Source organism: Neomonachus schauinslandi, chromosome 5, assembly GCF_002201575.2.
Source record: "Neomonachus schauinslandi chromosome 5, ASM220157v2, whole genome shotgun sequence".
NCBI classification, from domain to species: Eukaryota; Metazoa; Chordata; class Mammalia; order Carnivora; family Phocidae; genus Neomonachus; species Neomonachus schauinslandi.
In genome coordinates this window covers 92,033,083-92,054,605 of record NC_058407.1, presented here as the reverse complement: position 1 = coordinate 92,054,605, position 21,523 = coordinate 92,033,083, and the positions used below count along the sequence as shown (strand labels likewise).

The following is a 21,523-nucleotide window of genomic DNA, read 5'->3' as shown; positions in this document are numbered from 1 at the left end:
CTCTCCTGCCCATAGGTCATTTCCAGTCTGCCAGAGTAGGCAGTGGTGGAGGCCCCTTTAGCTGCCTCTGGAATCCAAGCGTTATTGCCATCTGTAAGCTAGAGGGTAAGCACATTAAGGGCACATGGGCTATAGAACTGGAAGTAGGGCTGGGAAAACTTTTCCCTGTCCTGTGTCTCTTTCAGTGAAGAAAAACAATTTTAGCAAACTTGAATGTTGCTGCAGGGCTTGGAACAATGCCTGGCACATAGTAGACATTTAATAAATGTTTGTTAAATGAAGAACTTAAAATATTCTTCCATTATTTTACTATCTTTATCATAGTGCCTTTATTCTATTAGGGAAAATAAAGGTTTGAGAGTTGTATTAGGTAGGGTAGGCTAGACTGCAGCTATAAATAGATGAAGAAATGTGTAATGTCTCAAATGCGACAGAAGTTTAGTTCTTGCTCATGTTCAGGGTGGATGTTTCTGGATGGTAGCAGGTGACTCTCCTCCCTTGAGTTCAGGGATTTAGGCTCCTCCCATCATGTGGCTCTGCCATACCCAACCAAAGACTACATCCTGATAGCACCCAGTTGGCAGAAGAGGAACGAGAATGGAATAGCACAGATGGGAGATTCTGTGGACCAAACCTGTAAGTGTCACACATCACTGTGGCTGGAACTCAATCCCATGGCCGCAGCTAACTCCACAGTAGGCTGGGAATGTAGTCTGTATGCATGCCCAGGGCTGCATTACATTTTGAGCTACACTTTGAACATCTGTGTCATCTTTCAGCTTATATTCCTAAAATGTGTCTGTAACCCAACTTTGAGATTCAGAAGGGCAAATTTTTATGATAAATTTCACTTGATCTAAGTCCTGTCAATGAAAACCAGGTGATACTATGAAAACACTTAAGCTTTTCACATTAAGTGAAAAATCAGAACACAGCATTATACAGTCAATATGATTTCAACTATGTTAAATATCTTTTTAAAAATTAAGATTCAAAGGAAACATGACAGTTAGTTGTGGTTGCCCGTTAATGATGAGATGATTCGTGGTATTTGTTTTTAGCCTGCTTCGTTCTATTTTCTGTACTTTATATATGTCTATCTTGAGCATACGTTTTTTTCCCAACTTGGAATACCTCTATTCCCCCCCGCCCCCCATAATGTATGAGTCTTATTAGGGCTCTATCTTCCTGGGTGCAGAATTTTGACTCACTGAGATAAGAACATGCCTTTCAGAACTTTGTATGCATGTGCCTTTACATGTCTGCTTCACTTATGAACTCATTCAGCTCTGTGCCAGGCTCTGTTTTAGGTGTTGAGGATATATCACTGAACAAAGTAGAATTCCTCATAGAACCTTACGTGTCTGGGGAAACAGACAATAAAGGTAAAAAAGTAAAAAAAAAAAATTTTTTTTAAATGTAAGATAAGTGCTAAGAATGGAAATCTAAGGCAAGAAAAGGGATTTAAAATGTCAGTGGGATGCAAATTATAGGTAGGGTGGACCAGGAAGACCGTTCTAGAAAGGAACTTGTAAGATAAAGATCTCCTGGCTAGTACAGAGTGAGCCAGGAGACTATTCCTCAAAACTCTGTCTATACCTAAAATTTATCAAATTTTTTTGACCAATGACAATTTCAGTACCCAAAATTCTTGTCCTTATTAACAATCTGCTTATTGTCATACTTATCTGGGTGTTCTGAAGTGGAGACTTATTTGCTATCTCTGTTGTTAGTAGGGAGGACACTTGCAGATCCATATTTTTAAAATATCACTAATTCTTTCAGGTCTCAAGGATTCCCAAAGGATTTATCTAGGATGTGTTCTTAGAGCTTGAAGCAACAGTTAGCTTTTTTCTGCCCATGTTGACAAACTATATTTTAAAGATTTATTTGTTTATTTTTGAGAGCACAAGCGCAAGCAAGGGTTAGGGGCAGAGGGAGAGAAGCAGACTCCCCGCTGAGCACAGAGCCCAATGTGGGGCTCAGTCTCACGACCCTGAGATCATGACCTAAGCTGAAATCAAGAGTTGGACGCTTAACCGACTGAGCCACCCAGGCTCCCCGACAAACTAGATTTTAATATTGTAAGCCTTTAGATGCCATCCTGGCATTACTCCACGGTTCATGCTACACATGACTAGAGAGCTTACTACTTGTCTAAGGTCACATCAAACCAGTAATAGAAATTGCTCACACAGAGAGTTAAGGTGACGGCCACCCTGCAGCCTAGAGTGAGTGGGATCATGAATGGGAAGGTGCTCTGCAGGACTGCGGGGAGCTATGTAAATGAAGAGATCATTTTAGGGAGTAAAAGACATTGCTCTCAAATGCAGCAAGACCAGGAGGAAGTGAGGTGAATCTGTAGAAGTGTAGTATTAGTGGCACTGTTTCAGGAATGATCTCTCCCTAACCCGAAGGCCCGTCAGCCGTTCCCTCTCCATCCTTGCCGAGACCTGGAGTCTCTCTGTGAGCACTGCCTCCCCTGCCTTTCCGTCCCGAAGCAGTCACAGTCGTAGTCTCCCACGTCGACCATATTCACACTGCCCTCTGGTCCCTCCTGCTTCTCTGTGTCTCCCGTCTTCCCTCCTGCGGGAGTCTGCTCCCTGTGCCCGCCTGGTGGATCTGACAGTCCCATCAGTACATGCCAGCAGCCTGGGCGTGCAGCATTCCTGGTTTCCCCTGGCCAGAAGCCACCTGCCTCGTTTCTCCCCACGTGCTCAGGCGGTGTCTGCTGGATGAATGTGTGTATTAAGCTGAGCTGTCACCTCAGCCTTCTGCGTGGGTAATGCTATGGCCGTCACGTGTCCGGTGAGGTCATGCAGCGTAGTGCTTAAGAGCACACCCTCTGACGTCAACTGAGATACGCCCACATTAGTATGTTCGTATTCTCACGTTCTTTCTTCAGGCGCGGGCTAGAGAATTTTGGCAGCAAGTATTTACTTCCACACCACCTGTAAGGTCTGTTCTCTACTCTGAATCAAACAAGGGACTGTGTTCACAGACGGTTGGGGTGCATACATGGAATTACAGAGCACATGACCCAGTTTGACATTGTTTTAGTCACCTCAGCTCAGCTTTAAATATTGACTGTGTCACTTAGGTTCATACAGACTTATCTTTATTTTCCTTTAGTCCTGGACCTTGGTAAGGGGAGTCCGGGTTAGGGACGGGGCTCCCAGATTTTCATCACCATCCACCCGCTCCATCTACCTGCACAACTTCTCCAGATTCTCTCTTAACATAGTAGTAATAGTAGTCCTGATAACACAGCTGTCACTTTTTACGTTGGACCGTGTGCCAGGGGTGGAATGAGCATTTTACGTGCCCTGTCTACATCTACATTTCCAAAGAAACTGAGTTTCAAAGACCTGAAAGTTAAACCATTCAGGGTGACCCAGCTGTGAAATGGTAGAGCTGGGACTCAAACCCAGATGTAAGACCCATGCTTTTTCTACTGTTCTGCTTTCTTTCTCTTCCGTTCCTTATCCTAACGCCTTGGCTTCCCACGTCCTCTCATCACTCATGTGCAGTGCTCACACACCTTCCCTGACCCTGGCTTCCTTTACAACATTCCCTCCGTAATTTCATGATACACTTTTATACTTCAAAAGCAATCCTGACAGGATGCAACCACACTTACAAAAATAACCCTGAAGACCCCACAGTTACACATTTAAAATGCCAACTCTGCCCTCCTCCAGGCTAACTTTCCACACTTTCCCCTGATCACTCTTTTGAGAAGAGGGCCTTTTACCGGGATCTTGGAGGGCTGGTGATAATGAGGGGCAGCCAGAGAGGAGACCTGTGCTGAGGGGCTTCATGCTGCCCCCACTTCCTCTCTGGGACCGCAGAGAGGGACTCTGACTAGAAAGGAAGCGGAATAGAGACTTCTCAAGCCAGAGCCAGAGTGTGTCTGTGTGCCCCGAACTACTGTCTTGTGTAGCGTACAGGGAAGGCTCTCCCAAGGGCAGGGAGAAGCAGGATTTCTGCCCTGAACTTTTATTTGTACCCTGATGTTTTTCCTCACTTGCTGCCCTTCAGAGGCCCTCACTAGCTCTTTTGTGAGGGATGGAGAAGGAAGGGGTAATCGGCTGGACTTTCTCATACTTAGCTGTGGAAACTGCCTAAAGGCTTTGAGATTCCTCTCCTACCTTCCCTCCTAGGCCTAACACAGTGTAAGAAGGCGTTTGGGGAAGTTGGGCAAGTCATAAAATGACTATTGGAACAAAGTGATGCAATTCAAATTCCTGAGGTCCTGGTATGTCTTAATTCTCTTGAAGGCCCAAATGTGTTTCTTTTAGGAGACATTTAGATACATTGTTTGAAAAAAGGAAACAGGATCACTTCAAAATGTCCATTATGTGGTAATCAATGCCATTCAGCCTGTGTTGTAATTAATGAAAACATTGGGGACAGTCTGCCCATTGTTTGTTCCTTTCGCAACAGGAAATGGCAGACTAATAAGGACCCGGGGAAGGTTTACGTAATTCCAGAAGGAAGTAGAAACTGCGCACAGTTTTGACTGATACCCTCCTAATTGCAGATGTAGGCCCACCTGAGCAGGTTCCTATTCCTAACAGACTTAGAGATGTCTGATTTGACTTTGACATCCATTAACAACAGATTTGGGGGTTCTTTATGGATGGAAATCAAGTCACAGTTTTCACACAGTTTAATTCACTTGACAAAGTAGAACTAACTGTGGAAAAGGAAATGTCACTGGCCGACCTTCATTCCTTGGGATGGTTGACAGCGACCGTGAGATGTGGAACCCAGCCCGGCTCTGGCGGACCTGCCCAGTGGGCTTCCGCAAACGGCTCGAGCACTCTGGAGTAGTCTTTGACTGTCAAGGATGCCTGCAGCTCCAACATTCTGTGTTTAAGCCCCCTTGGTGAAGTCAAGGGTTGTGTAATGCTTGTACAAGTGAAGCATCAGAGTCCAAAGTGTACAGACTTTGCCAGTGAAAATGTCATTCCAGTTTATCTGCTGACAAAGATTATTCCCTCTGGTCTCCTCTGTTTTTGTTTTGTAAATATCCATGCTATATCTGGTCATTTGTTTTTTTTGGTTATTAAAAAAAATCTTGGGGCACCTGGGTGGCTCAGTCGTTAAGCGTCTGCCTTCGGCTCAGGTCATGATCCCAGGGTCCTGGGATCGAGCCCCACATCAGGCTCCCTGCTCAGTGGGAAGCCTGCTTCTCCCTCTCCCCCTCCCCCTGCTTGTATTCCCTCTCTCGCTGTGTCTCTCTCTGTCAAAATAAATAAATCTTTAAAAAATAAACAAATAAAATTTAAAAAAATAAATCTTGGTGGTTAAAATAGGGACAAAAGTGTGTTCTTTCACTCCACTTGAAAACTGTCAGAAATTGCCATTTCAGTTCATCTGTTAAGGTTTTCAAAAAAAGTATTGAACACATTGTTCAACATGGTATGTATTTAATTGAAATGAGTTGCCATTCAAATTAATTAGCTCCAGGGAAAAGAGAGGCAAAGATGAGATGGAAAAGCATGGGCTTGAATTCTGGCTTCACTGCTGGCTCTTTGACCCTGGGACACGTTTTGTGATCTGAGTCTCTAGTTCCACGTCTCTAGAAAGAGAGTGGCATTTTCCCTATAGAACTTCTGTGAGGAACAAAGACTGTGTGTGTGGTACGTAGTACAATGCCTAACATTTAATAGATACTCCAGGTATAGTAGTTGTTAGACATTATCTTATTACATTAATTAAAACAACTAGGGAATTACTATTATATACTGTGTTCTGCCTACCTGTCATCCCAATATGTACATGTGTTACAAAAAGTTCCACTTGTATGGATTTCAGGTTTTGATTTTGGTAGGTCATGTAGATTGAGATTTGCCAGAGAGGAGTTTCTCGTCTGATTTACAGAGCAAAGGTATGATATGAGAGAATAAATGGTAAAAGTTTACTTTTATAAGCTGTCCTTGTGAACTGTTGTGTTCAGAAACAGGATTGCTTCAAAGTGTCCAATTTGCGGTAATTGGTGCCATCGAGCCCGTGGTGTAATTAATGAAAACATCTTCCCATTGTGTCCATTGTGCAAGAGAGAGGCATCCTAGAGAAGATTGCCTCAGACAGCTCCCAAATCCTCTGTGGGAAGGAGGATCAGGAGGTCAGAAACCCAAGAAAACACATAGTGGACCCAGAAAAGTTTTTGTTGCAACCTAGCACGCGCTAACCTTCATAATCTTTGAATCCCCAGCAGAGGGCAAGTGGTGAAGATGTGGTAAGGGATAGAAGATGGAGGGTTGGTCAGAATGGGCCAAACTGGTGGCAAGGGGCTTTCGACTCGATTCTCTGAAGTGGAGACAGCTGCTCATGTGAGTCAAAGACAAAATCAGGTGGTAACTGATAGAACAACTAAGCCCAAGCACCAGGATCTGAGAGTAGAAGAAAGATCTTGAGAAGAAGGTGCCTCCACTGTTGGGGGAATGCAAACTGGTGCAGCCACTCTGAAAAACGGTATGGAGTTTCCTCAAAAAACATAACTATGCTGTGATTTAGCAATCGCACTACTAGGTATTTACCAAAGAATATAAAAATACTAATTCAGACGGGTACGTGCACCCTGATGTTTATAGCAGCACTATCTACAATAGCCAAATTATGGAAACAGCCCAAATGTTCATCAACTGATGAATGGATAAAGATGTGGTGTATATATACAGTGGAATATTACTCGGCCGTAAAAAACAATGAAACCTTGCCATTTGCAACAACATGGATGGAGCTAGAGAGTATTATGCTAAGTGAAATAAGTCAGAGAAAGACAAATACCATGTGATTTTACTCATGTGGAATTTAAGAAACAAATGAGTAAAGGGCGGGGGAAGAGAAAGAGAGGCAAAGCAAGAAACAGACTCCTAACGATAGAGAACAAACTAATGCTTATCAGAGGGGAGGTGGGGGGGGGTGGGTTAAATGGGTGATGGGGATTAAGGAGGGCACTTGCGGGGCGCCTGGGTGGCTCAGTCGTTAAGCGTCTGCCTTCGGCTCAGGTCATGGTCCCAGGGTCCTGGGATCGAGCCCCGCATCAGGCTCCCTGCTCGGCGGGGAGCCTGCTTCTCCCTCTCCCACTTCCCCTGCTTGTGTTTCCCCTCCCGCTGTGTCTCTCCCTGTCAAAAAAAAAAAAAAAAATTTAAAAAAAAAAAAAAAAAAAAAGGAGGGCACTTGCGATGAGCACCCCATGTTGTACCTAAGTACTGAATCACTATACTCTACGCCTGAAACTAATGTAACACTGTATGTTAACTAACTGGAATTTAAATAAAAATTTAAATTTAAATTAAAGGCAGAAGGTGCCTCTAGTCAGGACCAAGATTAAGAATGCAGCCGTTAAGGGGTCAGTTTAAGAACGAGCAAGGAAGGTTCTGGGAGATTGCTGAGAACTCGGCTTCAGGGTACCTCTCACCCTTTTATAGTGGTACAGTTCAGTGGTTGGTAGTATATTCACAAAGTTGTTCATCTAACACCACTGTCTAATTTCAGAACATTTTCATCACCTATATAAGTTAGCAGTCGCTCCCATCCCCCATTCTCCTATTTCCTGCCAACAGCTAATCCACCTTCTGTCTTTACGAATTGCCTGTTCTGGACATTGCATATACATGGAATCATATAATCTGTGGCCTTTTGTGTCTGGCTTCTTTCACTTAGCATACTGTTTTCAAGGCTCATCTCTTTTGTAGCTTAGATCAGTATTGCATGCCTTTTTGTGGCCCAATCCTATTCAGTTGTAGGGAGATACATTTTGTGTATCCATTCATCCACTGATGGACATTTGGGTTGTTTCTGCTTTTTGTCTGAACAGCGTAGCCATGAACATTTGTGTGCAAGTTTTTGCATGCACATATATTGTAGTGCCCTTGGACATACACCTCGGAGTGAAATTGCTGGATCCTATAGTACTTCTGTATTTAACTTTTGGAGAAACTGCCAAACTGTTGTTGAAACAGTGCACCATTTTACGTTGCCTCTAGCAGTGCACGAGGATTTTAGTTTCTCCACATCCTCACTATTGTCTGTCATTTTAGCCATCCTAGTGAGTGTGAAGTAGTATCTGTGGTTTTGATTTCCAGTTCCCTGATGACTAATGATGTTGAACATCTTTTCATGTACTTATTGGCCATTTGTTTATCTTTGGGGAAATGAATTTGCAACAGCAGATTTTGCCCTTGGAACAGTACTGATTTATATAGCTATGCTAATGTTCTCTAATCAGGGGAATTGGTAGTTTTGGCACTTAGAATATGTAAAAAGGTGAAGCTTTATGTAAAACACTGAAGCATTTCCAAAGAAGGATGTCTGTCCAGAGGAAGAACAAAGCCGGGGCAGGATTTGGAATGTGGGAAGAGGGGCAGATGGCCCTTGGTGAGCTGGCCTCAGCCCTTCATGGCCTCTGCTTCCCACCCCATATTCATTCCTAAATTGATCTCCTTGGGAAACAGGAACTTAAATGTAGAATGAGTACAAAGAAAGTGAACTATTTATTGAAACCAAATAAAAGTTGACCTTGACACTTAAGTTAACTAAGAGACATTATTACATTAAGAACTGAACAATACTTTTAAAGGGTGGGAAAGATAACATGACTTTTTTTTTAACGTAGTCTCAGTTGAGTTCTTAAGCAGTTTTTTTTTTTTTTTTTTTTTTTTAAGATTTTATTTCTTAGAGAGAGATAGCAAGAGAGAGCATGAGCAGGGAGGAGAGGGAGAAGCAGGCTCCCCACCGAGCAGGGAGCCCGATGTGGGGCTCGATCCCAGAACCCTGGGATCATGACCTGACCCGAAGGCAGATGCCTAACTGAGCCACCCGGGCGTCCCTTAAGCAGTCTTTTTTAACATTTTTTTTTTTAAACTTAAGTCACTGATAGGAAAACGAGTCTATTGATCATATAAACTTGAATTTTGTTAACTGTGGTACACAGTTTACTGATTTTTCTTTTGATCTGTGAAAAAGGTATTAAACTACCTTTGACTGTCTTGGACATATCTACGATTAAGGTTTTAAGAATTTAGAAGATGTACAGTATCTTTGTGAAGCTCTTACCGTATTATACATCTAACTTAAAACTGTAGGCCTTTGTAGTATGTACCACTACTTTGAAAAGATTACCTTTACTTTGAAAAGGAAGTTACATCAAGCATTTCGATATCTTACATAGGATGACCGACCTGTGCGAAACTAGTCAAAGCTTATTTTATCAGGAAATCTTTTTTAAAGATTTTATTTTTAAGTAATCTCTATACCCAGTGTGGGGCTCGAAACCACAACCCAAGATCAAGATTGTTGCAGGGTCCACCAACTGAGCCAGCCAGGGCACCCCGTCAGGAAATTTTATGTAACAAAATTTTTGAAGCAATGGACTCCTCTTGGGGAAGATACCATTTTTTAAAGCTCTTCTGCTTGCTTTCAAAATATTTTTTGAAAAAATATATATACGTGCATGTACACCTATATATTTTTTATTTTACCATTTTATTTTACCGCAGACAGTGGAAGGAGTTACTCATTCTCATGGCTGAACACATAAATCAAAAACACATGGAAGGACTTGTAGGTAAACAGGGATTTTAGTTACTATGTAGTGTAAAATGTTTCTGTCAGGAAACTACAAGATGAGTAAGGTGACTCTGTTGTAAGGTTTTCAGTAGCAAAGTTTGGAACAAAAATGAAACATGTCAGTGAAAAACACAATGGTAAATTGTCACTGTGATTGTGTAAGCCTTGAAGATAGTTAATGTACTAGCGCCGAGGCATAACAAGTTCTCCTGCCGGTACAACAAAGATACGTTGTGTCTGTTGGATACCTCAAATGTCATTTTTTCCCTGCCCTTATTTACTAAATTCCTTACCCTGTTATTCCATTTCATGAAAAGGAATTTTTAGACATAGTTTCTATTTCAGTTCACATATATGTTATAATTTATGGTGCTCTGTTTTTCTGGGGGCTATTATAGGCTTTTTGTACGTGTTATCTCATTACTCTTCACATCAGCGTTCTGAAATAGGTACTGTCATTATGCCCAATTTAAGGGTGAAGAAGCTAAGGCTCGAAGAGGTTAAGTGCCTGGCTGGCTTAGTTGGTAGAGCCTGTGACTCTTGACCTTGGGGTCATGAGTTGAAGCCCCACATTGGGCATGGAGATTACTTTAAAAAGAAAAAAGTTACAAAGGTAAGCAGTCATGTGCAGAACCAAGATTTTGACCCGATTCTGACACCACTGTCTTCATCTGCAAGCTATATAAGTTGGTTGGGAATCTAGAATGATTACTCAGCCTCACCTTAATTTTTTATTTATTGTGTTGCTTCCATAGGAGGCTGCTCCTCACAGAGTGACTCTCAGTCACTCAGTTGGAGCTTAGGAATGCCTTCAGATATCTACATAGGTCATTTGGAGGGTCTGAACAGTCAGTTCACACCTGAGGTAAAAGCTCTGGCTAAACCTTTGGGAAGTGAACTATTGAGAATTTAAGCCAGTGGGTCTGAAAGCATCGGAGTCTGCCACTCGAGCTCAGTCAAGACAGGAGTTTCCATGAAACAGGTCTCCCTGAGTTTCGATGTGCAACGTTACGAATAGCCACTTCTCATTTGGCAGCAGACAAGGAATGGGATTTAGTCTTGGTCATGAGCTAGAAGCCTCCAGAGTGATTTGAGAACTGACTAGAATTTTTTCCCCACCAGGGAAGCTGTGTCAGAGCTTCAGCAAGGGAGTTCTTTTCAGACAGCTATTTGGTTAGCATCTAGCTACTTTTTTTGTTCCTTTTCTTTTAAAGATTTTATTTTTAAGTAATCTCTACACCCAATATAGAGATTGTTCAATGTGGGGCTTGAACTCAACAACCCTGAGATCAAGAGTTGCATGCTCAACCAACTGAGCCAGCCAGGCACCCTGTTTTTTTCCCTGATCTGTAGTTCAGTTTACTTAATAGTGCCCGTAGGTGCAATCTTCAGACAAGTTTTACTTGTATACATTTTGAATTCTTTGTCCCAAGAGGGTCAGATTCCATGTCCACATGATCTCCTGGAGGATTCTTCACTGACCCCTCCTCCCCTACCTTTCTTTTTAATAAACTCAGTTCATATTCAACTGATCAGTTGGAGGCTTACTTTCCTGAAAGGGGTCTTAATTCTCCTTTTAAAGATCTTAAAAGCTGATTTTTTTCCCTTAGAAATTTAGTGTTTTAACAAGACAGAAGCCCCGGGGCAGTATTCTTGAAAATATCCCAAATTTGGATTTTTTCTTTCTTTCTTTCTTCCTTTTTTCAAAGATTTTTTTTTTTTTTTTTTTTTTTTTTTTGAGAGAGTGAGCACAGGGCAAGGAGCGGGGAGGAGCAGAGGAAGAGAGAGAATCTCAAGCAGACCTCCCCACTGAGCCCCGCGCCTGACGAGGCAGGGCTTGATCTCACAACCCTGAGATCATGACCTGAGCAGAAATCAAGAGTCAGGTGCTCAACCAACTGAGCCACCCAGGTACCCCTGGATTTTTTTCTTAATATTGGGCTGTAAGAGTTCTTTACATATTCTAGATGTCTATTATCAGATATATGTATTGTAAATATTGTCTTTTAGTCTGTGGCTTGACTTTTCATTTTCTTAATGGTGTCTAAGCAAAGTTTTAAATTTTGATGAAGATTCTTTGCCTACTCCAGATAGCAAAGGTTGTTCTCCTGTTTTCTTTTTAGAGGTCTTATAGTTGTAGCTATTATGTTTAGGACTGTGATCCATTTCTTGGTAATTTTTGTGTATGGGGTGAAGGGTAGGGGTCCAGATTTATTTTTTTCCATACAGAGATCTAGTTGTTCTAGCACAAATTATTGAAAAACTTTACTTTCCCCACTGAATTACCTTGGAACCTTTGTTTAAAAAAACAGCAATTGACCACATATGTTTAGACCTATTTCTGTACTCTCTGTTCAGTTTCATTGATCTATGTGTCTGTCTCTATGCTCATATCATACTATCCTAATTATTGTAACTTTATACTGTCTTGAAATCAAGTACTGTAAGTCTTCAAACTTTGGGGTTTTTAAAAAATTCTTTTGGCCATTTTGTGTACGTGGAATCAGCTTATCAAATTCCTGCAAAAAATTCCTTCTAGAATTTTGATTCAGATTGCAGTTGGCTCTCGGCAAGAATTGACATCTTAATGATATTGAATCTTCCAATCCATGAACATGGTATACTTACCCATTTTTTGAGATCACCTTTAATTTTTCACGGTAGAGTTTTGTATTATCAGTGTACAGGTCTTGTAGATATTTTGTTGAATTTTCCCTAAGTAATTGTTGGGTGCAATTGTAAATAGTGTTTAAATTATATTGTCTAGTTGTTCATTGCAAGTATACAGAAATACAATCAATTTTTGTATATTGGCCATCTATCTTGCAACCTTGCTAATAAACTCACTTGTTAGTTTTATTAGTTTTTGGTAGATTCCTTAAGATTTTTCTAAGTACACTGTCATGTCATCTACAGATGAAGACCCTTTTATGTATTCCTCTCTAGTTCCTATGCCTTTTATTTCCTTATTTCCTTGTACTGATTTATTACACTGGCTAAGACTTCTAGTACAGTGTTGAAAAGAAGTGATGAGAGTGGACATCCTTGCCTTGTTCCTGATTAGAGAGAAAAGTGTCCTTTACCACTGTAATATTCACTGTAGGTTTTTCATAAATGCCCTTTATTAGGTTGAAGTTTCCTTCTGTTCCAGATTTTCAAAACTTTTCATAAATGAATTTGTCAAATGCTTTTTCTGCATCTACTAAAATGATTATATAATTTTTTTTAAACATTTTATTTATTTATTTGAGAGAGAGAGAATGAGAGACAGCATGAGAAGGAGGAGGCTCAGAGGGAGAAGCAGACTCCCTGGGAGCCCAGTGCGGGACTTGATCCCGGGACTCCAGGATCATGACCTGAGCCGAAGGCAGTTGCTTAACCAACTGAGCCACCCAGGCGCCCAAAATGATTATATAATTTTTAACCTTTATTCTGTTGAAATGGCAAATTACTTTGTTTTTTGAATGAAAAGGCTTGCATCTTTGAGATAAACCTCACTTGGTTATGATGTACCGTTGTTGGGTTGATTTGCTAATATTTTGGATGTTTCTGACAGTGGACTGCCCAGATGAGCAATTAGGCTGTACTATCCAAATAAGGTGTTTGGAACAAGTTTGAGCACATTCTACAGATAACTCATGTCTTAGTAAAGCCTGTAGTTACACCCACAAATAATTTCACCTTCTTTTTCACTTGTCCTTTGAAGTGTACTGGCATCAGAGACAGTATATGCATGTCCTAGGAGGCAACATTTGAGGTATGAATTTAAGAGTAAACAGTGAGTTCTTTGAAGGCAGGGAATTTATCTCATTCATTTCTACCAGTATAAGATTAAAGGCAAGTGGTGTTACAGAGGTCCAAAATCACAGTGGCTTATACAGAATGGAAATTTCTTCTCTCGCAGGCCTGGTACTACTCTCATCCACAAAAGTCCTCATAGACCTAGTCTTCTAGTGCACTGCTCTACCAACCCTAGGATGTGACCTTACTTATTCTCATCGTCTGAGGGGGCTGCATCTGCATTCCTGCAGGAGCAGAGTGAGGAAAGGGCTGAAGAAGGAGGAGCAGGGTCTCTGCCAGCTGAGTTTTAAGGAAGATACCCAGAAGCTGCCATGAGAGACTGCCACATATACGTACCTCTGACTAGAACTTAGTCATGTGATGATATCAAGGTGTGGGTTTTGAGGCAAAGGTTGGGGAAAATAAGCAGTCATTCTCTGTCTGTTGGAAAATCTAATAGCTTTTTCACTTACATGGTTTTTCTGAAACAAAGTTATTTGCAACATTTCCCTTTCTGGGCCTGTTTTCTGGAAGAGTCAAGATACGTTAACAAAGACAGTGGAAAACAGAAGTCATGTTAATGTGCACAGTAAGCTGTGTGGGGTACAGACAGTGTGGTTCTCAGTATCTGTGTCCCCAGGGCCTTGCGTGCGGGATGGCACACCGTAGTACCAGCATAGGTCTGTTGACTGTGTATATTATATATCTGCTTCCTCATTAGAATCTCTGTGCCAAAAATAGAAATTGGAAAGGTAAATAAGGATATGTTCCAGATTGTCAAAATGGTAAGATTCAGAATTGCATTGGATACTGTCTTACTGCCTGAAGCCTGGTCAGATGTGCTGGAGTACGTCTGTACACACACGGAGGGAGGCAACAGGGAGCAGCAGCTGTGTTGCCTCAAGAGAGCGAAGGGCAGGGACGTGAGAAATAGGCATCGCCAGTTTTGTTACACTTCCCCGGGTTTTAAAGTCTTACTTGCACCTTGGGGCGCCTGGGTGGCTCAGTCGTTAAGCGTCTGCCTTCAGCTCAGGTCATGATCCCAGGGTCCTGGGATCGAGCCCCGCATCGGGTGCTCTGCTCAGCGGGAAACCTGCTTCTCCCTCTCCCACTCTGCCTGCTTGTGTTCCCTCTCTCACTGTCTCTCTCTGTCAAATAAATAAATAAAATCTTAAAAAAAAAAAAAAAAAGTCTTACTTGCACCAACTCGAGACTTTCCTGGCAGCAGTCAGAAAGAAGGGGGAAAGGTTTAAAAGGCAATAACTTCTCCATCATACAATTCAATGTTCTTTAATGCCATGCACCAACTAGAATCTAATGGTACACTCTCTTGCTCGGGGAATACGGGTGAAAGGAAGATGCTAGACTGAGGAGGTTTGGCTTCTAGTTTTGGTTCTGTCGCTGTGAGACCTCACAGGTCAGTCAGCTTCAGGTTTCCTCTTCTGTGCTTTTTTTTCTCCATGGACTGTCAGGGAACTGACTCTTGAGAGATGTACTGTCAGTGTGTGTGAACAGCAGGCTCGAATTATGTGTGCTCCCCCAGGCACTAAACATGAAGTGGATTTGGGCAAAAGCTCTGGATACATCAAACATGGGCCCCTGTCAGATGTGGAGATGTGTGGGCGCGTATATGTCATTTGAACAAATACCGCTGTCTGATCAAGTATAAATCGGGGGAGTGGTTGATTGCCAGGCCCTAAGACATGATAAGCTAGAGTCTTGGAGGCCATTTCAGATAAACTTACAGGTGTTTGTCTAGTCTGGTAGAGTTGGCTGTGGGGAGGACGGGAATGGCCCTGCCAAGTGAAATGTGGTAACTCAAGATGGTTCTGAATGCTGGAGCAGGTGGTTCAGTGGGCTCTGCTGGTTCTTATGAGGATTCCAGCAAGCTCCCAGGTCACCCACTGTCTGTTGGAAGGTGGAGTGTTTCTAGGTGCTGGATTGAATTGCCATTCTGAAAAGGCCCAGTGCTTGGCTCTCAGGAACACTATAATTTACTAGCCCACTACCTTCAAAGTGCTGAATGACGGAACAGGGTTGCAGAGAACCATCTGAAGGTATAAGTTGCTTCCACAGTATCGGAAGGTGGCTGTTTCCCTCCCCACCCTTCCTCCCACTAGCTGTTTTTTTGTCCCCTGAGCATTTCAAAACAAGTGAGGAAAGAACCAACATAGAAAAAACAAGCACGAAGTTCTTCTGACACCTTCCTTCTCTCCACACCCGCCCGCCCCCCCCCAAACAGTATAAAAATAGAACTAGTTATTTTTTCTTGGGGCTGGCTTTGGTCTCCTCCTGTTTGTTTCGTTCGGTGTTTTGTTTGCTTGTTTGGAGGGAGGGGAGGAGGGGCAGAGGGAGAGGAAGAGCAAGAATCTCAAGCGGGCTCCGTGCCCAGCACGGAGCCCAATGTGGGGTTTGACCTCACGACCTTGAGATCATGACCTGAGCTGAAACCAAGAGTGGATGCTTAATTGAGCCGCCCGGGTGCCCCGTGGGTTGGTTTTTATCACACCATTTCCAGAGGCTCTGGTAACATGTATTAGGTGCCATCACTCTGCATGAGGCTGGGGGTTGGGACAGGGGCATATGCGCTCCTGGAGTGGATAAGAACGAGGGGCTGAAGTAGCATTTGAACTCAAATTTAAGGGTCGAAATTGGGGTCTTGGTAGTTTGTGTTTTTCCCTACACAGGAGGGGCGGGTATAGACACCTGACAGGCTGGACGTTCCCGCCCCCTATTTTTATCCAGGAAACAGGTTCCAAAAAACTTCCCCAGGGGAAGAACATAGTCACAAAACGGGAGCACAGAGCCTAATATTTGTTTAATTGGGGGAGGGAGTGCGTGGAGCAGTTTGCCTCACAACAGTGTGGTGCGCGGTATGGACTTGAGCCCTGGCTGTCGGAGAAAGCCAGCCCTTTCCCTGCACTTGTCCCCAAGGGGCCGCCGCCCTGCAGCCATTCAAGGAAGACAGGGAGGAGTGACAAATGTGAAGCACCTCTGAGCCATGCCAGGTCCTGTGCTGGGTGTGTTCTCTCACTCCATCCTCACAGTTGGGGAATCCGTTCCCCTGTTTGGTTTTTTTTTTTAAATTTTTATTTATTTGAGTGAGAGAGAGCGAGCATGAGCAGGAGGAGCGGCAGCAGGAGAGGGGGAAGCAGACTCCCCACTGAGCAGGGAGTCCGATGCGGGGCTCGATCCCAGGACCCCGGATCATGACCTGAGCCGAAGGCAGACGCTTCACCGACTGAGCCACCCAGGCGCCCCTAGGTCCCTGTTTTTTGCAGATGTGCAAAAAAAGGTAAGTATTATCAACTCAGGTGGCAGAGCCACATTCAAACGCTAGTCTAATTTCCAAGCCCAGGATTCTTTGAGAGAGAGGGGAAAAAATCTGAGGGTCTCAACAAGGTATAAGTGGCCCACATGCCCAAAACAGAGCCAGAAGCTGTCATCTCTGAGTCCCCCTCCAAAGATGCCTGGGGGGCAGCAGTTGACAACGCTGAGCCGGTCAGCCTCCATTTGGCCCGTGGGACGCGTGCTGGGCACCTGGTCCTCTGGAGAGGACTTGCTTCAACTAGTTTAATGTATTTCCCTTCTTTCCTCCCTCTACAGATGGATTTGTCCGTAGAAACTCTCTTCAGCTTCATGCAAGAGCGCCAGAAAAGATATGCCAAATACGCGGAGCAGATCCAGAAAGTCAACGAGATGTCGGCCATCCTCCGCCGCATACAGATGGGCATTGACCAGACTGTGCCCCTGATGGAGCGGCTCAACGGCATGCTGCCGGAGAGCGAAAGGTTGGAGCCCTTCAGCATGAAACCAGAGCGAGAGCTCAAGCTCTAGAGCTGCCTCTCCCCTCCAGCCAGGCTGTTGTTCTGTGGGAGCAGAGCCTGGCACCGCCAATGCCCTGAGGACGTTTGGAACCAAAGTCCCAGGAGGTGACTGGATCGTGAAGCTGTTTGGAGGCTCTGGGACTCCCGGAAGGGCTGTGAAGCGGCCCGGCTGGCCTGCAAATCTGATCCTGCCCCGCCTATCCCCTTTCCTTGATGCATTTTTCCCTTTGCAAAACGAACCAAACTAATTCTCGGTGCTAACCGAAGTTGGAGCATTTGAATTATTAGGAATTGATTACAGAACTGTGTCGGGAATTCTTTTTATTTTGTTCAGATTTTTTTTTTTTAATCGAGAGTGTATATTGTCAAGTCTAGCTTGCAGAGTGAAACTACAGAGAGAAGGGGAGAAATGTTTTAAGAAGCTCTGTGTCCTCGATGCCTTCGTGAAACTTTACTCAGTAGGCTTTCCACGTTATGAATTGTAAACATAAAGAACTAATTTAATCTAAGTCTCCGTGTTGTTACTGTTCCTACTCTGTTGACGTCACATCAGGTCTTTATCTGGGGCACCCTGTTCCTGCCAGGGCTTACCACTGGTGTTTTTGTTGTGTGCTGGGTTATGGTGTCCCTCGTGTGTCGTCCTCGGAGACTGAGGACTTCCTTTGAACACCCTCATCGGGCTCATCTCCCACTGATAACTGGTTTCCTTAATGCAGATGTGGTTTAGGTTTCTTTTTATTACATCAGCACTGGCAAGACTTCCAATTTCTGTAAGAAGGTTTTAACCACATTTATTTTACTAGCCCGGCAACCCTGCGGCGTTAGGCAGCCTTTGAAATGCCCGCAGCGGGCGTGTATCGAACCCACTTGATGCGCCTAACATTGTGCCCCGACTACAAACAGGGCTCTGTGGTCCCGGCCCTTGTTTCCTGCTGAACTGCTGGGAGTTTAGGACAGGAAGCCACCTGAGTAACCACAGAAGTACTTAGTGCAGGAGTGTGCACATCAGAACTGTCCCCAGGGAAGAGAAGACTGACGACGCAGAGAAACAGAACGGAGGGACAGATCGAGGCAGGCACATTGCGACCAGGAGCTGGGGCAACGGGGAAGCCTCTGGGGCCAGGACATCCTGTCAGGACTCACCTCGCTCCCTTTATTAAATCCTCTAAACTTCAGAAGGTGTTTTTCGATGTCAGAAACAGCCTTTGGTATATTTATAACCTCAAAGTTGATCCACTTACTTTAGCATCTCTCTGGTAAACTTGATCTGATTCTCATCTCAGATTTTAAACATACTATTTTGGAAGATTCTTCGTACCCAGGATAAAACGTAGGACATAAAACAACTGGATGACAGAAGAAACCTGAGCATTCGAAGCTAAATGGAAAAAAATTTTTAATTCGGACACGGAAAAAACAGCTTCTAGGAGTTTCGAAGGAGCAACCCAAAAATGTCAATATTGTTCATCCCTCTGAGCTGGAAAGACCAGATGGACACCAGAGCCCAGGGAAGAGGCTAAGGCAGCGTCCCCCTCCGTCAGGGGGCAACCTTCATCAGTCTTTCCTTTCCCCATTAGGAAGGCAGGCTAGAGATGTCCAGCCTGAGGCGATGAAGTGGCCTGAGGGAGTCATGGAGGGCTCGGAAGCCATGAGCTGGGGAGGGAGGAACTCGCCCTTTAACCTTTGTTGGGCCGCGCTGGTCAAAGAAGGCTGTGTTTCTAATGCCTTTTGATGGTCAGGATTTTACTGGGTCTTAAACCATTTCTAGAGGAATTTATTCACGGGTACAAATCCAGAAAGATGTTTTGTTTCCTAGAAACCTATTAATAGCTAAGGTTATTTTAGCAAATGTCACGGAGGGGAGGGTAGCCACATTTATTGAATGACGCGTCTTCCCTCCCCTGACGCGCAGAACCCCTTCCGTCGTGCATCACATTTCCATGATTGAGGAGCTAGTTCTGAATTATATTCTCATCCACTCGTCTTTCTCCCCACTGTTTCATGCAGTTCTTCATTTTTCTCTACTGTTTTGATACCATTTCACAATATGTTTTAATATCGGCTTTAGCTAGCCTAGGTGCCACCTGTGCTCGTTACTGTTTTCTTTTTTTTTTTTAATTTCAAACCGGCAGAAATTATGTTTTGAAAACATAACACAAGGAATACTTCTATTCTCTTTGCCAAGACTGACAGGAAGTGGCTTTTTTAAGCCATCACCCTCATCTTTTTCTGAGTTCCTGGAGTGTGCAGACCCAGCTCTGCTTGCAGCTTTCAGAGAATGAAGAGCTACAAAAACAGCTCAGGGATCAGGTGCATACCATCACTGCACTTAGTATAATTTACCAACTAAAGCGCAGAACGAATAAAATGAGACGCAGACCAAGCCTACTGAGGACGGAGCTTGCTCACTGTGCTTCAGCAGTTCATGGTGTGAGCATGGCAGGAAGGCGGACCAACCATGGCATGAGAACATTCTCAGCCAGCCAGCCAGCTCGCCACCCAACTCAAAAGCCAACTCTTCTGCTTACAAAGAAGTTAGACGGGCACCTGGCTGGCCCGGTCAGTACAGCATGCGACTCTTGAGCTCAGGCCCCATGTTGTGTGTAGAGCTTACTGGAAAAAATATGAGTTCTGGAGGGGAGGGGGGTGGGGGGATGGGTTAGCCTGGTGATGGGTGTTAAGGAGGGCACATTCTGCATGGAGCCCTGGGTGTTATACGCAAACAATGAATCATGGAACACTACACCAAAAACTAATGATGTAATGTAAAAAAAATTTTTTTTAAAGTTAGAATGAGAATAACTTACATTTGGGTCTGAAGTAGCAAGGCTGCTCATTACTGGGTAGAAGCAGAGAAGAACAATAGGCAAATTCAGTATTTTTTTTAAAGAATTCTAGTGCGTTATGGCATGGGGGGTGGTTTTGCAACATCGTCAACTTGGCTGAGCTGGACTGTTTGCTGCGGTCCCCTTCCCTGTTCGTTTCTGGTTAGGCCTGGCCACGAGAGCCATCTGCGTGAGGTTTGGAAGTGGACAGAAAGCTGCAGCTTTGCTCCGTCACCGGAGGTCGCCGACGTCAGGCCCTGCTGCACCTCAGGCTCGCGTTCGTGGACGGCTGCCGGCCTCACGGCTCCCCTGGCTCCCACAGAACCCTGCCTTCGGCTCTTCCAAATCGCGGGCCAGGTACGAATCGAGCTTCTCCTGTAGGCCCTCTGCGGCAGGAGGCCGCAGCTTCGAGAAGAGGGCAGGCCAGCGTGGGTCCTGGCGAGAGGCGGACGCCGGTTCCGGCGGGTTGCTCGCGGGCTCCAGCCATCCCGGCCATCCCTTCTTTCCCGACCCCCTGCCCGGTGACTTCACGTGCACCAGGAACAGCTCGACTGGGGCTCTCTTAGCAGCACCTGTAACGAAGTGCTCGAAGTCAGTCCTTCGACGCCCCCGTCCCCGATTCTGTGTCATTCCTGGTGCTTCCGCTCCGACTGAACCCTGGCTGGTAACATGGCGCTACCAGCCCTTTCCGGCCTCAGATTTTTACATTTTCTGGCAGATTCTGGGAATCTGAGTGATGTGCTATTTGAAGAGCTCATTCTGCTGAATCTCTGTTGCTTAATGCCTGGTGACCTATCTGGGCCCTCTAGGAGCTTCGGGGACAAAGAGGCAGCCTGGCGTTGTAGGGGGCCCTGGCTGTAGATTTCCAGCCTTGACCTTTGGCAGATGCCTTCATTTCCCTGAGCCTGTTTCCACCTCCCTGTGTGTGAGCTGGTCTGGATGGGCTCTCGGGCCCCTTCCGGCTCCAGGATTCCACTTCTGTGACTCTGGCAACACCTTTACCTGTTGTCTCTGAGCAGTGGCCCTGCGTTTCAGAAGTGACTTTAAGTTCCGAGCTCCCAACAGAGCTTGTTTCCTTCTTTTTGTTAAGTAGAAATTAGAAAGTGTCCAGTGGCTCCCTTCTTTTGAGCACCAGTTTTGCTAATCTATTGCTCTATGCATCTGTATTACGGACACTGTCAAACAGGCCCCTATAACCGCAGTGTCCTTGTTTGATTCAAAGTGGATGTTGGTGGAAGCGGGCCTTCACCCCGTCATGTGTGCACGTCAGTTTACAGGGACTGAATTGTGGGGTTAAGAGCCAGTGAGAGTGTAGATTCCATGAGAGCCTATATAATTTGACAGATGTCATGTCTTTGTTGCCCTTAATGTTCTGTCCTTCTTAGGAATGTAATTTATATTCTCCGCAGAGTATTTGAAGAAGTGAATTCTGAGGACTCCATAGCCTGAGATACAGGAGTGCACTCAAGGAATGAGGTGGGGCTTTTCGTTTGTTAAAATCTCCTCTGG

General features: G+C 44.4%; 1 protein-coding gene across 3 annotated transcripts in view; it reads left to right on the top strand.

Moving 5' to 3' along the window:
* The window catches only part of BORCS5 (BLOC-1 related complex subunit 5), a 104,452-nt gene extending 86,765 nt beyond the window's left edge, over positions 1-17,687 (top strand). For all 3 annotated transcript variants that reach the window (XM_021690568.1, XM_044914921.1, XM_021690567.1), the window contains one exon: positions 16,969-17,687. In XM_021690568.1, the coding sequence (XP_021546243.1) occupies positions 16,969-17,199 (231 nt within the window). In that variant the 3' untranslated portion in view covers positions 17,200-17,687. The remainder of the gene's footprint in view (positions 1-16,968) is intronic.
* Positions 17,688-21,523: the final 3,836 nt, after the last annotated feature.